The following is a 26,501-nucleotide window of genomic DNA, read 5'->3' as shown; positions in this document are numbered from 1 at the left end:
GAGCGTCTCGGATTTTAGCTTAGATAAGGACTGCCTGTAAAAGCATTACTATTAGTAGTTGGCTTCATTGACCTAGATTCTGTCTTTTTTTCTTCTAAAAATAGCTCTCTAAATACAGTTTGAGCTCTCGGACTGTATATACAGTACAAGTTTGCGTACATAAGTATGTGAAGAAACAATAATATTTGCCCTCTACAGGTCAATAGGATACAAATGCATCTTCATTAAAGCAGTGAGAGAATAATTGCTTAATGATATGCATATAAAACTTGGTGGTTGTTCTGCCAGTTTCTTCTACCAGTTTCTGTCTGTGTATAATACTGTGACTATAATCTTCTGCCACAAGAATTAAATATCAAGGAAATCTAGAGAATTTAGAGTATGAACGTTACACAATAGTTTAATGTGGATCTCTTAAAAAGAAAAGATGATCTTAGAAGCTTCTTCCATGTACAGTGCTGCCAAAAAAGGTAAAGAATGCACAGAACTTTGACTTCAGTAAGTCAATACTGTCTCTAAAAATGTTGTAGAAAGGAAAATGAAAATTGCAATATCTTTTTTGCTTTGATTTCCCTTCTCCTATTTATTTCCCAAAGAAAAGTGTTATTCCAGCACATCTGGAAGAGAGTGAGCGTTAGGAAAAGGAGATTCAAGTTTTATTAGTAGTATTTATAATCAGTAATTTTTTATAAGTATTCTCACTGGCATGCTGTTCAGTCAGTAGTAGCCAAACAGAAGTATTAAAAGATTAGCTCATTTTAGAGGAAGTTTGAAGCTGAAATGTAACATTTTCCGTAGAATTCTTTTTTCAGTTGCTCTATACTATCTTTGATTTCACAAGTAGGCAGTACAAGAATCCACAGAAGATCACAATGGTAAATAATGTTTATCAACTTATTGCTGGCTATCGACAGTTGAATACTTCTTTGCTATGTTTTCTAGATTGAAGAAAAGAGACTTAGGGAAGAAGCAGAGCGGGAAAAACTTAGAATCGAAGAAGAGAAAGAAGAAAAACGACTAGCTGAACAGAGGATGAGAATTCAAAAAGAATATGAAGATGAACAGGAAAAGAAAAGAAAGAAAGAGGAGGAGGTATGGTATTTTGATGTTTTGACTTTTTTAATCCTAAGCCGTTTGTAAGATTTGTGTCCTCTAGAAGAGGAAAGTAAACTGAGAAGTGTACTCTGCGTTTCTCTTCATTAAAAAAAAAAAAAAAGTCTGTATGAGCCAGAGGAGAGCTAGAAAGTTGTCACTACTAATTAGCACGTTCTCTTCCATCTTAGTGGTATACTTTCAAGTTGAAATAGTTTTAGTTCTTTTAAGAAAAATAGTGTGGTTGTATGATCAGCACTGATGCTCTTCAGTTAAAGGAAATTGATTGTGAGGTCACTAAACAACTTTGCCAAATCAGTGAAATTAAAAACAAAAGGGATGGTGGTGGACGTTCGCCTCGCCCAGTTTCTTAAATCTAGCCCTTTCTGGAATTATGTGTGTTCTGAACGTAGCAATATAGAAAGATTTCGGAGAGCATTTTTTTTTGAGTTGGCCAAGATGCATCTTTGAGATAATGATACTACTTGTTTTGGAAGAATGTCAAGCAAATGCAATGGATGTCTTTCATGGAGGTAGAAGCTGTGATTTAATTCAAACAAAAAAGGTATATTTATCCTGTTTAGAAATTTGAATGAGTTTTCATAATTCAGAATCTCATAAATAACTGTAGGACAAGGGCATAAGGCCATCGGAGCTGGAAAAATCTTTCACTCCCCTGCATGATTATGAAAGAAGATGTAGGACTTAAGAATTTCTGAAACAGAACGCTTAGCTTTTATTCTCTCCTATTCCTTTGTATGAGCATTTTAGTTGGATGAGTTTTATCTTTATCTGGATAACAGAGCTGGGCTAGTTTAGTGTGGGAAACAACTCATATCATTGCTTTTCACAGACACAGGAGTAAAGCTGTGACTGGAAGCTAATTTTCTCTGTGGGCTTGTGATAGGATAGTGCATGTTTGCAGCATGTTTTATTTGAATCCGAACTTTCGGAAGTCATTCCTCCAGTTTAGTTTTAGCTGATGGTAGCGGAGACAGGATTGCAGATGTTTGATGTTTGCATGGCATAGTTTTTAATTTGAATGCTTGAAGTCAGTCTAATGAAATACGCTTTTCATTTCATACTAATCACTTTGAGTATTTTCAGCTTCTCAGACAAAAAAAAGGTAAGCTTTTAAAAAGTTGAGTCTTTTTTCATGCACTAATAGTATTTTCGTTACAGCAAAGATTAAAAAATGAAGAAATAATTCGATTAGCTGAAGAGAGGCGAAAGGAGGCAGAAAAAAGAAAAAAAGAAGAAGAAGAAAAGCAAGATGAACTACTTAGACAATATTATGAGAGAGAAAAAATTGCAAAGATGGAAGAGGAAAAGAAGATGGTATGCTTCAATGACTTCCTAAGATATAAAAATTTCTTCTTAACTTTTAAAAATAGCTGAATTTTAAAGAAGGTGCAGATTTTTTGAGACCTGCCTTCAGTATTGTTCCCCTCTTAGTTGCTCTAGCTACAGTATACCTAGCATGCATTCATGCACAGGCTGCTAATTGAAAAATTAAACTTATTACAGTGGAAATTTCTGTTGCTGATCAAGTTTGCATTAAAAAAAACCAACCAACAAACAAAAAAAACCTTAGCAAACATAGGATAAGTTTGAGTAAACTGCGTTCTATAGTTGACTTTTATGTCTGCTCTGAAGTACCATGGCCATAATGAGATCTAAACACAAATAAAATAGTATTATTTAGAGGTCTGTTTATCTTTAACAGAGTTGTTCTTTGTAAATTAAGTATTTTCCTTTAACCTGGAAGATGTAAGAAGTCTATCACAGAATGCTGATGTACACAATCTAAGTAAATGGGACTGGCTCTCTTTTATATTTCTGTACAACATTTCTCTAAGGTAGACAAATGCAATGGAAGAAGCTGGAGGAAAAGAGGATTTGTAACTTAATCATAAATTTAAAAACTACATCACAGGAAAAATATTAAAATTACTCCATGTAGGGGGAAAAAAAAATCATGACATAACCCATGCAATAATTCTATTGAGGTGAAAGCAAGATAAATAAAAATATATTTCCATTGAAGGTTAAGCAAAGCTATTTTTCTGTCTCCTGAACAATGTTAACAAGCTTCTTCCTTTCTAAAATAATATTTTATTTAGAAACTATGGGAATATAGTTGCAGTCTTACTTTCCTGTTTGCAGTTCTCAAGGCAACCGTCTCCTGTCATTCCGGCTCTTCAGAACAAATCAATAAGAAAAGAAGAGAGAATTTCCTCTGCTGAGAGCCGTGTATCTTATTATGCGCAAGTATGATTTTTAATTTATAGCCAACATTTACTGGTTTAGTTAAGGTGAAGTGTATGAAATGCTACCAGGTTTTTCCTGTTTGCCAGTTATCAGTGGAGTATCATTGAATAACTGGAGATAGTCTTTATATCAGCCAGTCTTCCATGTCAGAAGTTAAAATGTTTAATTTTGTCCAAAATACTGAACACTTTTTTTTGTCTTGTTTTGAAATTATTCTGCACGCATGTTTTCTGCAGTGATAAACACCTTATTTTTGAATATAGATACTCTGTGTCCAGTTTACCAAGAGTACAAAGATGCTAAGACTAGGACAAGAAAGCTTATTTCTAACCCGGCAATTCGTTGTGTTCACTCAGAAAAGAACTTAACTTAAACATTGAGAGTAATGTTGATGCTTAGCCATAGACATGTTGGTTTATATTTCTATTCTTCAAAGTACAAAAAGGTAAGTCTTGATATATTTCATCTTTGTCCTTTGCATCCCAAAGGCTTTGAGTTATAATAGTGATCCTGAGATCACTCAGTTCTTTCATTTGATTTAATCTTCCATAGTACAGTTTTGTTCTTTTTTTTTGTCCTTTGAAGAGTAGTAAATTGTTTATGATGTTTGAATCGCAATCTGCACTGTTGACTCTTTATCGATAAAGTTTCTTTTAACTGACTTTCCCTATGAAAAAATTTTAAAAATTAATTTGCCATCAAAGTGATAACTCAGCAAAATGCTTTATATTACAATTTCAGAAAACGTTTTAAATAAGACTTTAAATCTTATTTAAACCTATTGTTTTTCCTAATTGCTAAGAATGTTCTGGAAGGTCAGCTTATTTGTATGTTTTTGTTGCCCTTCAGATATAGTCGTTTCCAGATCTCCGAATAGTGTCTAATGTCTATTATCACAGTTATTTTTTTTATGCGAGAAAAGATCAGATTTAAAAAAACGTAGGAGCTGACAGCTGGTCAGGTTACTATTCTTTATTCCAGGACTGGTGATAGTTACCATAAATTGGAGAAGAAGTAAGGAAATATGTCTTATATAGTTGCTTACTCTGAGATAAAATATTTTATATTAATTACAATCACTAGGATCCTCCACAACCGAGGGCTCCTTCTCCACCGGTCCCTGCTAGAAGAAATCAGTTGCGGGCATTTGGTAGGTGTTCTCTTCTTTGCAATTTCACTTTTCATTACAATGAAATTGTTCTCATTTACAAATCTCGCTTCTCATTCTTGCTTTCAAAGGAATTGTCTCATAAAACACGCATTTTTGTGTAGGTACTCTCTCTCTGTTAGTTAATATTATCGGTGCATTAGTAAGGTATGTGTGATTGTAACCAGAAGTATTAATACAAAGTAAAAATACATTTATGTGACTTTATCAGGAAATTATTTTTTGTAAAAACTCTTTGCTAGTGGAATATTCCCCAAGGAAAGGGCTAGAATCTTTCAGTCAGGACAGTTTTTAACTGCTGTGATCAGAACACTGCAAAATGTGCCGCGTGTTAGTGTGTTGCATGGGCGGAGTAGTAAATCAGACTAACAGTGTGTAGTGCGTTTCATTCCAAACTTTTAAATTCTGCTTCCTTTATTAATCTGCCTAATCCTCCGCTTCTTCATCATTGCTTTTAGTGGTGGTTTTAGAATTCAGGCTTGCCAGGAGGGTGATCTTTGCTCCTTAAGTGTCAGTTATACTGGCAATGTGTGGATAGAAAGCAGTTATTTTTCTTCCTCAAGACTTTGCAGATATAAAAGATACCATAAATTACCTGGAACATAACATACAGTTATGTCCTACAGATTTTAGTAGCTCTAATTTTATTTTCACTTGTTAACTCTTAGCAGTCAATACTTGGGTCCATTACTCCTAAGCTTACCACTGAGTGGAAAAAAAGTGGTTCTTAAAACAGCTCTTGGTGGTGCTTGATGTAGACCAGTTGTCATGACAGGATAAAGAAACATGAATCAATGCTTGTATTTGAGTATTTAAGCTAATCAAAACTTGCTTGTCTGCTAAGTTCTGGGCTTAGAACTAACCGAAAAGGTAGTTTTTAGAATATCAAATTATTAAGCATGTTATTAGGAAAGCAAATTTAGAAAACTGTGTTGACTTGTAGAAGAATGCTGTCCTGACCACAAAAAAGCAGGTTAGCTAGACCCACGGTAGGTCTAAAAAGCCGACGCAAGCTCATACTAAAAATATGTGTAGGAAATTGTGGTTCTTTGTTGAAGCTGGAACTCCTGAATGCTTAGGAAAAAGAAACTGTGCTAACATTCCTCTTTCAAACCCTCCAGTGAGACTCAGGTAATGGAAATGAGGTTGTGTGCTTGCTGATACCACCTAGTTTCCTGTCTTCTGCCCCTGGGACGCCATGAGGGCGTGTGTAGACATGCTAATCTCAGGAAATTAGTATTGGCAGCTCCCAGTTGCTGATCTTACAAAACTTTTCCATTTTTTTAAATACAGCAAAATATTTCTGTTTAAGTTTGAGTGCTTTCTGCTGTTTTGGGATCTGGTCCTCATGGTATCTCAAAATACAAGTTCTGCCCTAATTTCTAGTATATGAGACACTGGGACTTCTGTGTTTATATAATCGTTGTCCTAGTTAACAATTTATCATCTTTTTTTTTCACCTTACACTTAGAAGGTAGAAAGAATAGATAGTGTCCCTGACACTTATATTTTTAAATTATTGATGTTAAATTCCAGAGGAAAGAATGAATGTGATAAATGAATTATCAGAGATGAGGAAACAGCTTCGTAGCGAAGAGAGGCGACTACAGGAACAGTTGCTAAATGTGGCCAGTGATGATGACATACCAATTGCACGGTGAGGCTTTCATCTTCATTTCCGAATGTTAGATTTTGCCTAGTACCTCAAATAGTAGTATTAGGTCACTAGCAATACACAAGTGAAATAAGAATAGAACTTAATTATAAAATATCTTTTTATTTTTCTGATATGCAAGTTTCTTCAACAATCTTGCTAAATTTAGTGTAGTACTGGTAACACCTGAATTTGTGATACCCTGGCTTGGACAGTGGTCTAAGGCAGGATTTTATCTCATTACCTTTTTTCCTAAGCCGTAATTTGTGTCTGGAAAGTGCTGTATCTGGTGAATAGCATAGTGCTATAGAAGTTCTTTCTTTTAGAAAATCATACACTTTTTGTTTAAAATCTTGTGTTTACTTCCAAAATGTATTACTTACTCATACTAGTTAGTTGGAAAGGACTCACTAGATCATCAGTTTTACCTCCATTGCCTAAAACTGAATTTTTTTGAATTTAAATAGGTCATCCCTTTTTATAGCACAGTATGCCGTGTCATTATTTTCAAAATCATGTTCCAATTCTGATAGCTTTATTTTAAGAATGATAAATACAGTATGTAAGTAAAAGATTTGAACTTTGTTAATATTAAATAATATTTCCATGTAACTCATGAATGTTACAATTGCTAATTGGATACTGCTTGCTTTACAAACTTTTGAAGCAGGAGGAGAGAGAAGAATCCAAAGGACATATTCGAGATGGCCAGGCTTCGTCTGCAGGCTCCCGTAAGGCGACCCTCATCAAAGGATGCACCAGATCCCGTCAATATACAGAATATCTGGGAATTTAATGAACTTAAATACAAAGGCAAGTAGATCTTGTTACTGATGAGAAACATCTGCTTCCTTCCTCCATCTTCCCCACTACCTAGGATATAAAGGCAAAAATAATCAGTCTCCTCTCACCTACTGCCCGTAAACAACGTACTCTATGGACAGCCTTCTGTGTGTATGTCTTTTGGTGTGCCCATTTCTACAAATGGCCAGTTTTACTATTGATGTTTAGATACTGCGCCATGAGGTGACAGCTGTTGCCAGTCATTACATCTACCTGACGTTCAGGTGATGAGCAGCCTTGCGGAATTTTCTTAGTGATATTCTTTGGCGCACAGTATGTGGGCTTGTAGAGGGTATATGCTAGTTTCACGTAGAGTGATTTTTTTCTTTCCCAAAATAATCATAAACTTCTATTCATTATGGATTCATAAAATACTTTGACAACTGGTCACATACAGTTCCTTAGTTGGTCTGCTGAAGTTGGACTGTTTTCCTGCCACATTCGTGAGGTCCAGAGGAGACTGGGCATCATTGCTCTTGAGTTGTCAGACAGAACGCTGACCTAGCTGCCCATCCTTGTTTCTTGGATGTCTTATGTGTTTGATATCATGCAGACTGCGGATTGAAAGCGGAGTTAATTTAATTTTTTTTCTGCCACCAACAAAATACAGTTCTCTGTAGCTTTCTGTTTTTCTCCTTTACCAGCAAATATGTATTTTTATATAGTAAAATCTTAAAACCATTGTTAAGGTGGTCAGATTCTTGGTCATGATCACCGTTATTTTTAATATTTCATATGAGTTTGTAGCTAGTCCTTTAAAAATGTTTTTCAGAAACATCAGTTTAAGGCAAAATTTAAATTTCACATCTTTGCACCAGATTCTGATACCCGTATAGGCTTGAGGCACATGTATCCTGATCCTCCGAAAGATGATCAGACGCTAGAGATCCAGCAGCAAGCACTATTGAGAGAGCAGCAGAAGAAGCTTGACAGAATGAGAATGAGGAGAGAAACGGGAGGTAAGGAAAGAAAAATCCAAAATACTTTCAATAATCTTTTTATTGGTTTTCCATTTGATAAGAGTTAAAAGAAGAATTACCAGCTCTGGTTTTACTTCCATGAAGTTTACTTCCTGTCAGCACTGCAGTAAAAAAAGAGTAAAACGCCCAAAAGCTGAAATTCTGTTTTAACGCTTTTGATAACGTTAGACAGAAAAAATTGAATTATATTCTTGTTTTTAATATGATTGACTGTTTCTTCTTGGTTTCCTGGATGTAATTTAACTACTGCTTCACACTTACTTTAAAAAAATGCAATAGAAAAGTAGGTCCGTTACTGTTTCCTGAGGAAAACTATATAGCAGTAAACAATCCTTAGCTGATTTATAATAAAGTGTTAGCAGGTAAGACCCTTGCAGCGTTTTTTCCAATTCTTACTGAGGAAGTAGATGTTTTTGAAACTGTGAATTAGTTAAATTACTGTCAGTATGTCTTCTCCTATGTCTCCGACTACTAAAGGGGCTTGTAAAGGATTAATGTCCTCTGATTTTCATAGTCTTGGGTTGACTGTTTCAACGTTTCAGAAATCTGTGTTCTTAAATAGACTTTGCTTTAGAACCTGCATGTAACCTGCATCACTTGTTTGAGATTCCGGGATGAAACACTGCTTGTATTGCCTGAGAGAGATCATCCCAACATAATAAAACATTCTTTGTTGGGCATGGCAGGAACAGTGAAAAGTAAATGTAGTGGCCCTTTCTTGCATGCTGTTTAAGCTCTGAAGCTTAACAATGGTTAATGTTCAGTCAGACAGCTTGAGATATTCTGCTCTTGTGTGATTGTTCTTCAGAGATGTTTTAGAGAGAAGCAGCTATCATGGAAATTGCTTCAACATTTCCAAACTTAATAGTTGCAAAAGAACTCAGTTTTGAGTGTAAGCTACAAATTTTGCAATAAAGAATCAGTTTGTCTCTGTATTCCACACTGACCCAACTAAATTTCTGAAGAGAAACCTTATTTTAGATTACTGTTTTTTAGATTTATTTTTATTTTTTAGCCCTAGCAATAGGGCTGAAAGTTTGGAATGAAAATAAACGCATTTGAAAGGAAAATAGTTAAACATTTCCATACTGTCTTAGAAAAACTGGATGCCTTTTCTTATTGTTGGCTGTATTTTGAGGGTTGATTCTGCTCCCTGTGAATATATTCACATGTGAGTAGGACAAAACTGTTACCAAGAAACAGAATACGTCAGTTATTTGCGCAATGATTTATTCTGTACCCTTGTGAATGTTAAAGATGACTTCTGTATCTTGGATATTCTGGTGTTCCAGGAACGTGTGCAATATTGTATATACCTAATGTAACATTGCGGTTGCAAAAAGTACACTAAATACCATCTTCTGCCTTAGTTACAAGCTCTTCACTGTCCTTTAATGACTAAATGGAATATGCCAGGTTGTCTTCAGGCTTGCCCTTTCGGGAAGTGACTGAAATGGTGAAAAATAATTCGCTAGCTTCCACTGTGAACTGTGTCCCCCTCCTCCCCCCCATTAGACTATTTTTCAATAGGCCGTTCTGAGAAGGCTCTGATTTACTGTTGTCCTGAGAGGAAACCCCACCAGCTAGTAAAAGCCAATTTACCTTTTTTCATTAATTTTGAGGACAAGCTGTCATTTTAGACATGTGCTAATGCTGAATGGATGACGCAGGCTTACGTGGTTACAACCTTAACAAGGCGTTTCCTGGGACAATTTAAATTAGTTGGCAGACAAGCAGCTGAATTTTAAAATGATTTTCCACTACGGCTTATAGAGGATCCTTGGGCAGCCTTTCCGCTGTCTCTCCTATTGCCTTATGATGCAGTTTAGCTTTATAGTCTGTCACTGGGCTAGTGAGTGAGAGAATTAATTAGGCACCATGTGTAGCTTGTGTTTCCAGTTCATTGTCCTCGGAGGCAAACTCTTCTTCTTTTCCTCACTGAAAGTAGATGAGTGGTTTTGTTGTCTGATCTGAGGCAGAAAGAAAGATGAATTCAAGCAGTCTCTGTTTTTGTACTGTGTGGGAAATGCAACATTATAGGCTATAGTGGCAAGGGCTAACCTGTTCTCCCACGCTGCTAGCGAAGATCCCACTAAGATATTGAACGGGAGCAACATATGAAAGAACGTTGCTTAACTGTTTGTAAGTCGTCTTTGTGTTACACGTTTTATATACTGTCTTCCCTCTGGTACGTGTTTTTCTTTCTTTTCCGTTACACAAAAGAGAAATATTTGGATTATTAGTAGAACTGTAAGCCAAAGACATTTTTTAAATGTTCAAAAAAATTTTAAGTGCTTGCTCTTTCTCTGCAAGTAAGGCAGTTTTTCGCAGTCTTTTTGTTCTCGAGTGCTGCTCTTGTTGCTGAATCAAGGAATTACGTCAATAAGAGACTCTCAGTTTGTGCAAAGGGACAATATTTATCTGAGCAAGAAGAAAGTACTTCTTAACTTCTGCTTCAGTTTCATATGTAAAATGGGGTAATATTTGTCCCCCTGGAGTACCTGGGGGACAAATCACTGGTGTGTCGGTAAGCTGGTTTACTGAGAGAAGCATTTTTCTTCCGCTGTCAACTTAAAGCATATGAAGGGACAGATAACGCAGAAGAGTCATTTGAAGAAAAGCAGCTGTGGGGAGGGCTAGCTAAAGGCTTCTGAGCTCAAGATCTGCCATTTGCATGTTTCCCAGTTGTTCCTGGTTCAAATGTAGAAGTGAAGTATAGCTGTGGTTTTTTTGTTTTTGTTGTTTTTGTTTGTTTCCCAGTTCCAAGTGGCCAAGTGTCTGAATGCAGTGGGAATTTCTCAGGATGTGAGAGTTGGGATATTATCCTTGGAAAATTAGGATCGTGTTTTTCTATGCTGCTCAGTTGTATGAACACGCAGGAGCACTTCCCTTCCAGGCTTGTAGTTCTTGTTTCTGTTAAGAAAGGAGCTCATGATTTCTGTGATCTGTTCTGAATTTTTTATTCCTATGCACACCCTCAAAGCGTATTTTTTTTTGTGTGTGTGTGAGGGCATGGACAGTGACTCACTTCCACTAGAAGATTATTATTTTGGGCGACGGGAGGAAGGGGCATGGGAGCAGGTTTGGGGCTTGTCGTGCTGCAGTGTGGGGGTCTGCTTGACCGGAGTTGGTAGTGGTATCAGCAATGGGCTGTTTGTCAGTCCGAGCAGAGCGGAAGCCAGGGTGCTGTGGTTCTTGTTGCTAGACAAAAGGTCAGATAAACATCAAATAATTTTTTTAGATGTAGATACAAGAATGAAAAATCTATTGTTAAATATTTTATTTGAAGACTTAAATAAAGCATGAGTAACTTCAGTTTTACTTCTTGGTATTTCCAGTATGCAGAGGGTCATGTTAGATTAACTTACAGGATGGTTCTCCAACGCTCTCTAGATTTGAAGCTTTTTTTTTTTTTTTTTTTTTTTATCCTTAGAAAAGTCCTTTCCTCTGTGAAATGACCACTGACTGGTGAAACCTCTCTTTGAAACCTGTAAACTTGGCCTATTCAGCATGCTGAGTGCCCACTCGTTCTTGAGGCTTTCTGCAGGCTCCAGTTGTGGTTATTGCACCCTGATGGAAGCCTGGAGAAGTGACTTCAGCTCCTGCCCTAAGGGACAGGGCAGGAGACGCCTTCTGGCACAGCTCCCTTCTTGCTAGGCCATTTTGTTATTGGGTTGTTGCACACAGAGGAGTATATCATCAGTTTTGCGTTATGTTGGTATAAACACAACTGTTTATCTCTACCATTTCCTAACAAATGGATGCATGGAGTATAGAATAAATCATTTTTGAGCATCCATGAGTTTTACAGAACTGTTGTTATGTTTAGCTTCATGAAAGTGAGTATAAGTGAGACTCCTGATTCTGTGTTATTACTAGACCTTGAGAGACAGTGAAAATAATGGCAAGACACGAAGCTGGGGTCGGGAAATGTGTAGCTCGGGTGGGCCATAGTTAAAGAAGGGGGAAATTAGTCTTTGGCTTTTTAACTTTTGAAATACAATGCGGTATGGCTTTGGTTATCCACTTTGTTCATAGTAAGTTTAAGCAAAACCTGATAAATGTGAGATTGAGTGAGATGTACGTTAAATAAGTAAACGAGTGAGCTTTCTCCCACTTACTGTGTTTTGTGGCCTAGCTACTGAGTTCAGATCGAGTTTAAAGCTAGCAGTTTAATGCTAGCAACTTTTGGGATGGTGAATCCCATTGATTTGCGCTCTTTTACAATTAATTTGCAATTATTTAATGAATATGCTATTAATATAATAATATATTAATATAGCATAGAGAAATACATTAAATGTATATGCATTTAACATGAGAAAACAAGGGCAAGAGAACCAAAATATTAGTGCTAGGGAAGAGAGGATAATCTTTATTACAATTAAAAGTCCATCTGCTTTGAGTTATTGAACACGGTTTGGAAAGCGGTTTGTGTTTAAATGGTTTTTTAAGTGGTTTCTGTTTAAATGCTATTTCAGCTGAAATTACTTAACCTGGTGTGTTTTTTCAGTACTGTTGTTCTAGCTGCATAATGATGCAGCAGCATGCAGAGCATATGATAAAAAATGTTTCTTACTAGTTGTGTGTAACTAGCTATTTAAGGTATTGGTAATTCAAATATTAGGTAAGAATCTTAAGATCTCAAACGACAAAACCACAGAGGGTAAAAGAGATCAAGTGCTCGTGCAGCAGCAAATGAAAACTAATAAATTAGTACTCTCACGTATTGCTCTCATGGCTTAACCCGTGCTGCCTTCCCAGGAACAGACTTTGTTCATATTACTCAGTTAACGCTTTAATGCACGTCATCTTTCCGTAACAATTGTTTACAGCAGCGTTTTAAACATAGCACGAAGCTAGTCCTTGTTGTTGCAGAACAGAGAAGTTTTTCAGAATTCAGTGCAATATAGTGTAATGTTAGTGTTTAATGAAGTGTGAATCTCTCTCTCAAAAAAACCATTTTTCAGTGGCCATAAAAATGGTTGTTTCCTGTTGCTGTGTAACTTCTTTCAAGTTGACAACTCTGTTTTTGAACAATATGGGAAATGTTTTTTTTAGCTATGAACAATGTAGTTCTAGCGTGAAAAATATGTTTTGCTTTTTGGGAGAGCCTGATGAATTCAACCTTAAGAAGGGATTGCATATGCTCGATGTTCTCAGGAATAACATACTGCTGAATTCTCCTTCAGTTTTTCTGGTTACGCATAAATTGACCTAAGGAAACTGGAACAAATAAGACATTGAAATATTTTCAAAATATTAATTAAAATGAGTATAATTTGAAAGAAGCCTCGTAGTGCTTTTCATATTTCTGTAATAATATGCTGCTAAAATTTTTAAATATATTTTTATATAAACTGTTTTTGTGTCCTTTGGCTGTCTGGTTCTTGTAGATCAAGATGATTCTGCTTCTGGCTATAACCCACAAAAGGCAGGACTGGTAAGAATAAAACAGCTTGATTTTGTTTGTTTTTGTTTTTATTTGTGCCTTGGCTCAAATGTGAGAAATATTGTGGCTCATACAGAATTCAGAGGAAGAAATACACTTAAGTAACAAGACTGCATGCTCATTTGCTTCTCTTGTAGCTTGTCAATACGATGAGTTACAGTTTCTTTTAACTTGACATACAGCTTGTTTATCTTCATAGGTAGAGGTGCTTTTGTTCTCAGTTCCCTTCTTCTTTCTACAGATATTTATTTTATATTCATTTGATGTTAGATTGCTGGTGGTGGTGTGAATTAGTAGAAAAAGACAAGCTGGTAGCATATGCTCTGAATTCAGATGACTTAAGAGATGTACGTGGCCCTAAATAATTTGGCTCGTTGTCTCAAATGAGATGTTTATTTTCTGACTCAGTGAGGAGAATCAAATGAGACTGTGCAGAGCCAAGCCATTAGCCTCAAGGGCGCTGCTGTAACTACACACAGAAATGAAATATTATAAAAAATTCACGTTAGTGCATTTTAATAATTTAAATTATTACCTGAAAGTCTTCCCTGGAGCTGGGTTTTGCAGTAAATATTTTGTTTTCTTGATAGCTTCTGTTACTTTGACTTCATAATGATTTTCAACATAAAGTATTCCCTAGCAGAATTTCTTCTGTAACAAATTGTTGCAACCATTTGCAACCCTGGTTGCCATGAGCTGTAAGTTTAACTCCTAGTATTTGTTATTACTACATAGAAATTTTTGTTTTAATGCTTTAATGTCAAAGGTTGTATGTGGTAGGATTAATTACGTTTATGGAATCATTCTTCATCTGGTCAGTACTTGGTGCAGCAGAGCTAAAGACATCTTCGGGTATTGACTGTTCTCCTAAAGCTCAAGCATAGTCACTACGTTGTATGAAATTCATACGAGACATAGGTGCCTTTCTTGATGTATCTGTGTTACACAGGTCACCACAGCAGTTGCCACATACACGTTCAATTTTGGTAAAAGGGATTACTATGGAAAAGTGTTTAAAAAAAAAAAAAGTTGAAAAGAACTTGAACTATATTAAAATGTATAGTTTCTTTTCACAAAGAAGTAAAGAATAGTACAGAACACTGCAGTTGCTATTTGCTTTGTAGAAATGTAGATGTTGCATTTATATTATTTATAAATCGGCCCCCAAAAGCTATTGAGGCATCTGAACTGGCATGTCTTCTGTTTTTACTTTTGCAGTTCAGGAATGAATCTCATGAATTCTTGAAAAATTCACTGTTGGAATCTGATAGTGCTTTCATTGGTGAGTTTATGGTTTCTTTAGCCATATTTTGATGCATGTACAAACATTTAGTTTAATAATATTACTCTAAAGTATCTGATTATTTCCCTTCTAAAAGTTGCAATGGGTAGGGCAGTTGTCATTTTTAGAGCAGTAGAAAATCAGGTCTCCAAATTAAAAGGCAATTCTTTGTGGACTTGTACTGGAATAAATGTACGTGTAGACCACACGTAAAATTAATGATGCTGCTTTCTAGGGTTACACCACTTATGTCTGTCTTTTTTTTTTTTTTTTTTAAATCTTTTGGTATTGTGCTTGTTAAGCTCTGGCTGGGATGTTAATCTTGTTAAGAAACTCTTTTCAACACCTTCCCAGCTTAGGAGAAGGAAAAGCTAATGTTTCTTCAGCAAACGTGCTATATATATGTAACTGTAGAATAGGCAATGTTGCCCGTCTGCTCCGGAACAGACGGGAGCATGGCAGCTTACCGCCGTGAGGTGTCCGTACCCCCGCAAAGAGGTATTGGGCAGCCAGGGATTCTTTCCGTTTATGTTCATGCGTGTTACAAAAATGCTTGATTCTAAGTATGAATAGGGGGGTATGAAATAATAAATTACACAATTTGCTGTTGCTCACACTTTACTTAGGTTCACATACCATGTGTTTGCATGTAATAAGTCTTGGTAAGCGGAGTCTTTAATTGGCTGTCTTCCCCGAGTCTGAATCAGTGGTTTTGAACCCCTGTAACTGTTTAATATCAACAGTACCATGTGGATAAACTTCCACAGCTTTCACTACATTACTTCTTGTGTGAGTATCTCTCTTTGTCTGTTTTGAACCTGCCACCAGTTTTAATATGATGCTCCTTGTTCTTGTATTCAATCACTTTGTCAAAGTTCATGATTTTTCATGTTCTCTCTCCTTCCCCCTCACCCCCACCCTGGTTCTTAAAGCTTAGACAAAATTGATTTATGGTACTGTTCATCCCCACACCCCAATCATTTCTGGCTATGTTGAAAAGAGTGGTCTCCAATACCAATCTGTGGACATTAAATAAACCTTTTTACTTATTGCATTATTTGGGTTTTATAAATAGCTATTAAAATTGTTAATGTGATTCTGGAGACTTCCATTCCTGAAGCTATCATCTAGGGGCTGCTTTCTCTGTCAGTTCTGCGGCTGATGTTGTCTGAGGGCCTTTTGTGAAACGGATTTACTCAGTGTCTTTTAACAATGTTTTTTTTTTTTTTTCCTAAGTAAAAGTATGACACCATTCTCTGTTCTGACATGGGATGAAAACTTAACTTAATTTGGTAATAGAGAGCAGATTTAGACATGAATCTGTCTTTATCCCCTATGGCTCAGAAATTTGAGGCAATCGGAATAGAGAGGTTTATCAAGGGCTTTCTTTTTGCCTTTTGGACTTCACCTGCAACCCTGGAATAGATTAGGGTTAATGTAGTGATTTGAAAACAAGTTTAAGCAGCAGTACCTAGATGAAAGACGCTTAAGGGTATGAGTAATATCTTTCGCTGCTGAAACATTAGAAGTAAAAATAAATATTTCTGTAGCTTGTATTTTATTTCTATTATGAAAAATGCACATGATGAGACAAATGTTTGTACTCTGCATCGTAGCACCATTTTGAATCTTTATGACAAACTTCAACTGATCTCGTAACGAGAATTGTCACAAATGGATTGTTAGCTATAGTCCGTTTCAAAATTATCCTTGCTTTACTACTTAAAAGTAGCAGAACATTCAGATCAGGCCATGAATACCACCAGTGAAATTAGGGGAGGGGGAGAAGGGGAGGGGAATAAAATTCCCATCTGGGGGGAAAAAAACAGTAATACAGAAGAACTTTTTAAATAATTCATCTGTTTCGCCAAAAGTCCCTGATCGATATAAATCAAATTTATTTTTCAAACTTGAACTATTTCAATTTTCAACAAAAATAATAGATTTTAAATTTAAATTTGAAGATCTCTGAAACTCATGCATCTGATATAAAAGTTTCATCAAATTTTTTTTTGGAATTGCCAAAAAATGAAAAACCCACTATTTCCACAGCTGTAGTTTCTTATTTTAATGTCACGTTATGTCCCTTAGCGCACCTAATAATCTCATAGCAATGCTGCAGAATTGTTCAGTACTAAACTATATGTATCATGTGTGTGTATACAAGTATACCTGTATACATATAATCTATATATACACACATACATACATGAATAGATGTTTATTTTTATTATTATTATTTTTTAACTTAAAGCACCACCTTGTACTCAGAGCCTGTCCAAAAGGTCACTTTATTGTCACAGAGAGTAATGGGCTCTGTATGGTTTTTGCCATGTAGAGTCCTTTCTGATACTGGGAGGCTCTGTTTGTTGGAGGTACTAGAGGTACTGAACTAGAAATTGGAGCCTGCTGTCTACGCCAAGCCAGCAGCAAAGCCATAAACCAGCCCACAAACAGCAGTTACTGGTCCTGGAGATTTAAAAAAAGAAAACAGAGGAAAAAAAAAAAAAAGTATCTGTTTGAAATTGTCTGTATTTAAAGTAGTTTCCTGAATCAGCAAAGGAAGAGGCAAACAGAGAAAACAAGACAACCGTGAAACAGAGACATAACCTTGGGGTCCATTTATACTGTAAAAATAGACTAAAAAACCCTCACTGTAATGTGATAAGGTCTGAGCAAGATTTTACTTATTTTTTTTGTATGAACAGCTTCTAACAGCTTATTACATAAACAGACTAAGATGATTAAGGGGTTGATTACATTATCATATAAGTCATGTAATTTATTAACATATGTAATTTATTTTCATGTTTATATCTTTCTGTGCCTCCAATTTGCCTCATATTCTCTCTATTCAGCTGAATACCTGTTGTTTTCGTTAAAGGTATAGGCATATAAACAAGATAGAGTGAAGTAAGGTAGGCAGTGGACTTGCTGAATTTGAAATACTTTATCTCTCAGTGGAAGATGTTCCTTGCCTTTGGTTCGAGTTCATCCCAGGCTTATGTTTTGATACCTTGTTCTTTTGTCTGCATCTGGGTATCACTGGCTTGATGTCTTCATTAAACGTGTTCCTCTGATTACTACGATTAGGTCAAGCATAGTACGCTTGCTTGTTTCAAAGCATAATCAGGCTTGAACGCTGTGTAGTATTTTGATTTCTTTGAAAATAATTTATTCACCTCTGTTTTTCCAGGTGCTAATGGGGAAACGTTTCCTGCCTTAGAAGTTAATTTATCATCACAGCTTCCACCATCTGCAAGGGAGAGGAGACGAATAAAGAAGCAAGCCTTGGAGAGTGCTGTATGTATGATACCCCAACTGGGCCAAATACAAAGGTAGACAACGAGTCTGATATTGTCAGACAGTTCCTGTGGTTCTATAATAGCAGATGATATAGATACAGAGGATGTACATGTACACCTATTTGGCTTTTCTTTTTTTTTTTTTTTTTTTTTTTGGAAGTACTGTATTTACTGAAGGGTTCATGCATTTTCTGCAGGAGGATGTTCCATCAGGTCAAATGCAGTTGCCACAGCCTGACAGCTTCTCTTTGCGCTCAAGCTCCAGCCTCAATGTCGATCAGTTGAAAGGCAAGAATGAGGAACGACTGCGCAGACTGACTGAACTCCGGAGGAAATCTGCTCGTTTAGGTATGCCTTGTGCCTTAGAGATCATGTAATAAATTCTAATATTAAGTAATTACATTAATTAAAGAAACAAATACAAACATACTGCTTGAAGTTGAACAGGAAACAATTATCTCAAATGTACAAATAATTTTGTACATTTATGTTCAAATAATTTTGAACTGACTTAATGTTCTGTAGTTAATGCAAGAAGTTTCCCAGAGAATTTCAACACAGCGTTTTAGAGTAGGTTTACAGGACGGTCATAGGAAAAAATACTGTAATTCGTGGCCAGTCAGCTATTCACCCTTCTGCTGTTGGTATCACTTTTAATACTGCTACCAGTGACATATTGCAATAAGATGTATATCTGCAAACGCGTAGTTGATACGTTAGTGGAAGGAAGTGAAAGTCCTGACTGATTAATGTTGGCAGGTTGCCCATTTGAGTTGACTGGCATTCCTAGGAACCAGGTAAAACTGTCTGCGGTCCAACCAGCCTGAACGTATGCAAAAAAACTGTGTAAATTGTGTATAAAGAAATACTTTATTTTCTAGATAATTTGGATTTTCTGTTGGTTGGTAAATGTAAAATGATCATTCAGTATTTAAGAGCTTGATATCGATGCCCCTTTTGTCAGACATGCACTCAAATTTATTACATGTATCTTGTGACTGTGAAATGCATCACACTCCAGTAGTTATCTCAGAGCTGCTCCATAGGCTGACTGTCTGAGGGAGGTCCCTTTTGTGTTTGAGGTACCAAATATAGCAGCTTTTAAGGGCTTTAATTTTTCACATGGCTTATGACCCAATTGATACATTTTGTGCTAATGAATTCTTTTATATGAATATAAAATCCCCCTTTTTTTAATAGGGCAGTTGCTATGCTGTCTAGGCAATTATAAAATCAGTGTCCAGTTTATAAACTTGATGAGAGTACAGATGCTGAGTTTTTCCGATACTATTGCTATATGTACTCTTACAAACGATTCATCCTTTTTAAACTGCCCGACTGTGATATTTTTTGTCACTGAAAAAACAACTAAAAGAAATTCACCATGTTGGAGTCGTGCTCTGCCTTTTTTGACTTCTATTCATTTATTCTATCACCTAAACAAATGTACTCCCCAAATGCTTTACTCATTTTACTCTTCCCAAACATCTTTGCAGTATGAACTTTCTTTTACTTCTCGGTCCTTGTTCTCTCTCACATCTTTATAATTTCACTTAACGTAATGTGAACTACACTTTTTCTTTTGTTTGTGTTCTGTTTGTCATGGTGTGCAGAGCTTCAGCCTTTGAGTACTTTAACTCCTTTGTCAACACCAACAGCTAACAGTATCTGTGTTATCCGACCGTGCTCTAGCCAGCTAAAGCATTAGATCTTCCAGTAGCTCTGTGTGTGTGTACAGCTACTGGAATATATATTTATATGTTTAAAAATATACTAAAAGAAAAAAACATGTATATTTTAAATGTAGCTTGTTCTTTCGAATGCATGGGGGCTATCACTCATTCTTAGCATGTGCACGTCTTGGAAAGGGAGCAAGAGACCTTTTGATCATTAGGGCTTTACTCCTGCCTGCACTCATGGTGTCATGGTTCCCTCCTCACATTTGGTGATATTCAAACCGTTACCTGGGTTTTTTTTTTTTCTTTTATTTCCTTCCCCTAGCAGTGTGATAGGACCTTGTGGTGTCTGTTTGCTTTCCTAACAGCTAGGACTATTTCTCCCCCACCCTTGGAGACGCTACGGGGAGAAAACAACCCTTTATCAGAAGGAACAGGTTATTTCCCCTTTAACTGATCAGGAGATGAAAATGTGCAGGCTTTCAGATATCTTATGAGCTGACTCTGTCAGCACACTAAGGGCTTTCCGTTTACATTGTCCTCTGTGGGGCTGATGTGGCAATCCCGGAGCCACTCTAGCATTGTTTTTGTAATTGGGAAGTGAACGGATCGCAGAGCTAGGTCTCCTCCTCTGTTTTCACCCATCCAAAATACATTCCCATCAGAGCAGACTTGCTGCGTACAGTTTCCTTTCCCCAAGCCTTTTCCAGCTACTAGTTTCGTTTCCCCAGCAGGCAACATGTACGTGTCCCTAACGGTGTATACTAGTGCAGACTTAGATACAGAAGAGAGAGCTCTCACACGTGTAAGCACCAAAATCCACAGTACATGTGTGGCAGAGACCCCACCGCATGTGAGAGAAGTTGCATTAATTGCTTGAGACTTTTTAGGCATCCTTCCGTGGCCTCGTGTAAACCTTACGTAACCTACCGCAGGCACCAGCGCTAACGGCAGGCACGCGCAAGCTGGCAGAAGAAAACCTCTAAGATCCACTCCGGGGTACTGAACGAGTTTGTTCTCATTTAGTGGCAGGATCTGCTGTGGTAAATGTTTAGGGGAAGTCCAGATACCACTCAATTTCTAAGTCAGTATTTCAGGTGTAGGAAAGAGGTTTACTTATCCCCAGTCTCCACATACAAACTGTGAATTACAGAGTGCAGCTTCCGAAGACAGTTACTTACGTGAGGCCAAATTAAGAACAGGAATTTTTGTGGAATATACAGAAGTGTTGAAATTCGTAATGAAGAAAACTTTGTACTGTAGTTGATCTGTTGTGCTTTCTACAAGCAGCACTAAGTGAGTCTGATATACTGATGTGCACTATGATATTATCTCTGGCAAAAAAAAAGTTGTTCTTATTTCCAGCGGCTGGAAGATATGAGTAATGACTTTGCCTTTGAAGGCAGTAGCATTTAACCTGATAAATGCAGCCCTCTCTGTCCTGAAAGTCTGCCGTTAGTTTGTTTCTAAACAAACAAATTCTCTTTTTATTGTTTCTAAATATCATTTTTTAAGAAAGGAGCAAACAGAACAATTTGTTTTCCTTAAGTATGGTTTTCTCTGCCATGTAGTGTTGCATAGTATATACAGCAGTATAACTTGTGTATGTACACAGCACAGGTTCCAACTGGAGGCAGATTTAAACCTTTGTTTTTCCAGCTGTCTGATCTTTCCTTTACAGGCCAGCTGGTTTGATAACTAGTTTCGTAGCTAGCTGGTGCTATGTTATAACCTTTTCTCTCTGCTCGTTATCCAAGTACGTTCTTGGCATTCCTCTTACTAGAAGCCTGGTGACCTCCAGCTACTGGGTCTTGGTGTTGAATTTAATTCTGGTATCCCATCTTTTCTGTCCCCTCTCAGAGCATCTCTTGGTGATACTGTTCAAACCAAGAAGTGGTGTCTTTTTTATGCAGAACAGTAGAAGAAATGCTTTGAAGTCTAGTATAGGGACTGTTACTGCCAGCCTTTCCTTGCTTTGAGAATTGAAAATTGATGTTACCTGTTTCTCATTCACTAGCTTTGACTTCTGTAATTTTCTTGTAAATGCTCAAGAGCAGGTTGCAGCTCTGTGTGGAACATGCCTGCTTTCTTTTCCATTCACAAAGCCTACAGAAAATAGCTAGGAGTTTGAAAATGTTTGACATTTGCAACTGCTGTGTAGCTTGGTATAGCTACAGAAGAAAGTTTGTTTATCAAGTGCCCTTTTTCATGACAGCTCCTTAAGGAAATTTGGGATGCTGATGTACCTCAGGAACTGCCTTAGGATCACCTCAGCAGATGCCCAGTTCAGTTCAAATGACCCTTACTTCTTTGCAGGGAACTTCACTTCAAAAATTGAGAGAAACCCACATTTGCTCCACCGTAAAATGCTTCCAAAAATTCTATATTTAAGAGTTTATTCACTCATGAGCAAGATTACAGATAATGCTTAGGGAGGTTAATTGACACAGAAGTAGTGTCCTCGACCAAGGGACATGACGCACTACCTTTGGCATACCTTGTTTACTAAATTTCACGAGCATGTACGGTGCAAGCAACCTGAAATTGTTTTGGTGAAGTCCTCTCCTCATAAAACTTGTAGAAAGACGCTTCAGTTGAGCAATGGAGTACCCTTACCCGAATGTAACAACTTCGCTGACAAGGATAAAATGGGCTTTATAGTCCTGAGATAATTTTTAAAATTAGTGTGTGGAGTCTCTGTAACTGATACATACGTCTCCTAAAGCTCAAAGCCACTCATCTGCCTAGCAGAACATTTCTGCTCTATCTCCAGGAATCTGTATTTGAGGTGCTGGGAGATGACATTACTGTTAATCGCGTCCTTCCTCCTCTGTGAGGAAGCCAGCAGGTTCTGTAGTTAGTGTATTTGTCCCACGTGCCTCTGCACTTGCCGAGCATGTAGAAGGTGAAGTACTCTCCAGGCAGCCATGAGTAATTGGTGAATGCCAAGTTGCTGAATGCTTCCCATAAACGGGGCTCTCAGACATCAAAAAGAGAGAGAAATGTTCTGCTTCTGACAGTGTCGATTCCAAGAACTTGAGACAAGTGGAAGGATGGAGTGATCGTGGCATGAGATTGTGTTGGTAAACTTCCCCAGACAGCCTTAACTGTCTCCCTGGCATCATCCATTTCAACAAATTGGAAGTCCGTATCTTGCAGAGCGTCACTTCCATTCCAAGGCCATGCTGTTGTTGAACCTTAGAGTAGTGTAGTTATTGTGGTCCTTAACTCATGCTCCTCTCTAGAGGGAAGCCTCCTTCCCTTTCAGATTTCCGCAGCACACTAAGGTCCTTCTTTGAAACTTCATAGCAGCTTGTTTTTGTCAGTATTTACAATAAGTGTTGTATCAACTCAAATAGCAGGAGAGCCAGGATTTTGTTTTACAGATTCTCCTATCTCATAAGCACAAGCTTATTTCCAGGCTCTGATTGATACGTTTGTCTTTCAGTAGATTTTCCTCCAACTTGGATATTCATGCCGTAATACGTGTTCTTATAGGATAGTTAACAGTCTTATTTTTTATTAGATAATACTGCCACCCATATTCTTTTAAGTTCACAGGAAAAAGTAGCAAATCAAACGTCAAAATCTGTTTTTCCAAATTCTTGTATTTTTTTCATCATGAGTTTCTAGATTCAGTTTTTTGACTATCATTTTCAGGGTAAGTGACCGAACTTGCTCTTTTTTCTGTTATAGAAGACAGCTAGCACTCACACTCTCTCTGTCTCTCTCTAGTACTAGATTTCTGAGAATCTCCTGATTTGCTTGAGGAGAATGTTCATATGACCCAGCATTTAGCAAACGGACAGAGGACTTTGCCACCTTTAAACCCAACATCGAGCAAAGGAGGTGCCAGGCCCTAGAGAGAGAGAGGTCTCTGTTTAGTCTTGCATCATCATAGGGAAGTTTTATTGCAACCAGACTGAGATAGCTTGGAGGAGGTGCCCCACTGGTCACGGTCTGTATGATGTGGCAGAATCAGTGAATTCACTGCCAAATTCATACTGAACAAAAAGTATTTGTTATTTTGTTCTAGAACCTGCATCCTGCGTAGGCACCAAGGTGGAAACTGAGCCTTCAGTCCCGGTGCATGTGGGACTGTGTACTTTCCGTCCCTCTTCCCTTCACTACTAATGCACCTCCCAGCTGTTGCTTCTGCAGGAGTTAGTTAAGTTCTGCCACCTAAGCTTAGACCATAAACTTTAAAGTTGTAATAAATATGCTGGAAGAAGAGCACAGTGGAGGAATTGCAGTGAAAATATAAATAAATAAATAATAATACAAAGAGACAGAACTGTAATTCACCTCCTCTGTATGTATGCAAATGTTATGTTAGACGCATGAAGGTAGACAGCACTGAAATATCTTTTTATACCCTACATATGCAGCCGCAACTTTCATAAAATGCATTCTTGATAGCCTCCATTAAGAAAGCTAAGAAATGTTAAAATAAACTGAGGATTTGGCCTTCAAAAATCCTGGATGACATCTGAGTAAGAGGGAGAGAAATGACAGCCTGAAAAGTTTTACAGATAAGTGTCTTACTGAGGAAGTGTTTCACTTACGTTAATGTTAAAGCTGTAAGCTTTAATGGATAAACCCTTCCTATTAATGCACATTCATTTTCTAAGGTGAAAAAAACACGGTAATTAATTCAAATTACTTTGCTAATTTTATGAAGAATGAAGTAAAAGCTAACCAGGCATCTGAGTGTCACTGACAGGAAACTGGGTTTCCTTTTTTTTGTTTATATTTTTTGGTTGTTTTTTTTTTTTTTTGCAAGTTTTAATTTTGTGCCACAAACCATGAAAATTAACTGCAGTCAATCTGGTCAGAAAGTAGATTTTCCTTTTACAGAGGAAACAACATTTCATAGAGGTTTAATATCAAATTTTGGTTTAATATCAAATTTTAAATATTTTTTTCAGAATGAAAAACTTAAGTTTGGAAAAATCATTTAAATATTAAAATTATTAAAATTATATAAGATTTATGAACAAAGTTCAGTGAAATAATATTTCAGCATTGAAGAATATAAAAATCTGTTTTACTGGAATTAGTATGTTTCTGCAAAAATGTTTAAACTTATTTTTCTAGTCCAAAGTGCTCAAACATTTTTATGGCCAGTTTAAAAAAAAAAAAAAAAATCCAACTAGAACATCCTCATTTAAACAACTGCTTTAAGAGGAAAAATGTTGCAATTATGCAAGTCCTGTTATAGGTGTAATTTTGTGCATGATTTTTGGTTTATGTATGTAAAAATCAAGTAGTGTGAAGACAAAAAAGCAAGCATCATAGAGGAAGGATAATATTTTATATAATATATTTTAAAAGTTCAAAGGGCAAAGGTAAACTTCTTTGCAGATGGAAGAGATGACTTACCAAGTACTCATTTCAGAATGACGTTCCATTAAGATGATTAGCTGTGCTGGAATGTGATGTACAGACTTACTTGCATTTGCACTGTTTCACTAGAGGTGAACTATTTCTGTCTTTCCTGCTTTTAAAGAGACTGTCTATATAATGTTTAGCCATAACACTGTAATTTAATGGTCTTTGTTTTGTTATATGCATTTTATACGCATATATGCACTGTCAGATTTAACTGGTGTCTGTAACAGGAGGCCGTGGGAAAGCAAGAACTGTCCTCTGAGGCCACCGAAGTTTGCCTACGGGCTGCCCCATGCTGGTCTGGTGGGGGAGGAACTGTTGGCTTAGACATAGACTTGTAGTACTTACTTACTGACTGGAGATAGGACTGTAGTATTTTATACTTCTTTCTCTTGTAGGTGATAACATTTCCTTAGGAGAAGCTGAAGACCTTTTGAAGCCCGTTCCACCCAAAGACAGCAGGCGGCCCCATTCTGTTGACACGGTCGCAACAGAGCCCTGGCTGCGACCGGGAACGTCTGACACCTTCGACAGGTTCATGGCTGAACAGTCAAGCCCAGCTAAGCTTTCTCCTGAAAACACAGTACCGGTCAGTTGGCAAGGCCTCTCGACTGCACATGGCTGAATAAAACCCAGGTTCAAACCAGCTGTGCCTTTCATCACAGAAGGGACTGTCCATCACTACTGCACTTTTTATGGTCTCTTGTAGGGAATAGTTCTATTTTATGTAAATGGTGTGGACCTGTATGGGTCATTTAAAAAAGCAATAATAAAGTAACAGAAGCTGCAGTGTAACTACATAAAAGGAGACTTTTGCACGAGGAGAGTTCTGCGTTACATCATGACGGAAGTGGAGGAATTTGGCATTTTTTTGCACTTTTTATATGAGTTAGTTTCAGCCTCAGAAATGGACTTACAGAAAAACAGACAGAGTGTGTGTGAGTATGAATTTGGTATTAAATCAAAGTTAATTTTTAACTCTGTTTATAGCCATTTAAACTCCAAAACTGTCTGGAAATAAAGTAATCCAACAGCAGAGGTACATTTTAAGCTTTTACCAAAAGCATAAATAACTGACAAGGGCGCTTGCTTTTCATACAGTGATAAGTTGTATCCTGCATGAAAGCTCAGAAAACAGAGTTTTATGGAAAAAAAATGACTATTAGGACTGTATCTTATGTTCCCTAATCTATATGTGCTGGAAATACAGATGTTGTTGCATATATTTAATTTATGGTCATGATTTAAGAGTTAATAAATTATTTTGGTACTAAAACTTAAAAACAGACTTAAGGTTTCTTCATTTCTCATTTGCTTCGGCTTGCCTTCAGTACTGAACCAGCCTCTGTCTGGGAAGAACAACAAAGTCCCGACCAGAATAAGGGTC

The 26,501-nt window shown here is 37.0% G+C and overlaps 1 protein-coding gene across 10 annotated transcripts in view; it reads left to right on the top strand.

Moving 5' to 3' along the window:
* Positions 1 to 26,393, top strand: part of CSPP1 (centrosome and spindle pole associated protein 1) — a 69,120-nt gene extending 42,727 nt beyond the window's left edge. For all 10 annotated transcript variants that reach the window (XM_068932568.1, XM_068932572.1, XM_068932571.1 and 7 more), the window contains 12 exons: positions 943 to 1,092; positions 2,275 to 2,430; positions 3,259 to 3,363; positions 4,447 to 4,513; positions 6,068 to 6,188; positions 6,853 to 6,998; positions 7,847 to 7,987; positions 13,405 to 13,451; positions 14,679 to 14,742; positions 17,939 to 18,045; positions 18,245 to 18,395; positions 25,513 to 26,393. In XM_068932568.1, the coding sequence (XP_068788669.1) occupies positions 943 to 1,092; positions 2,275 to 2,430; positions 3,259 to 3,363; positions 4,447 to 4,513; positions 6,068 to 6,188; positions 6,853 to 6,998; positions 7,847 to 7,987; positions 13,405 to 13,451; positions 14,679 to 14,742; positions 17,939 to 18,045; positions 18,245 to 18,395; positions 25,513 to 25,739 (1,482 nt within the window). In that variant the 3' untranslated portion in view covers positions 25,740 to 26,393. The remainder of the gene's footprint in view (positions 1 to 942; positions 1,093 to 2,274; positions 2,431 to 3,258; positions 3,364 to 4,446; positions 4,514 to 6,067; positions 6,189 to 6,852; positions 6,999 to 7,846; positions 7,988 to 13,404; positions 13,452 to 14,678; positions 14,743 to 17,938; positions 18,046 to 18,244; positions 18,396 to 25,512) is intronic.
* Positions 26,394 to 26,501: the final 108 nt, after the last annotated feature.

This window comes from Struthio camelus, chromosome 2 (genome assembly GCF_040807025.1).
Source record: "Struthio camelus isolate bStrCam1 chromosome 2, bStrCam1.hap1, whole genome shotgun sequence".
Taxonomy (NCBI): Eukaryota; Metazoa; Chordata; class Aves; order Struthioniformes; family Struthionidae; genus Struthio; species Struthio camelus.
This window is presented reverse-complemented; position numbering and strand designations above follow the sequence as displayed.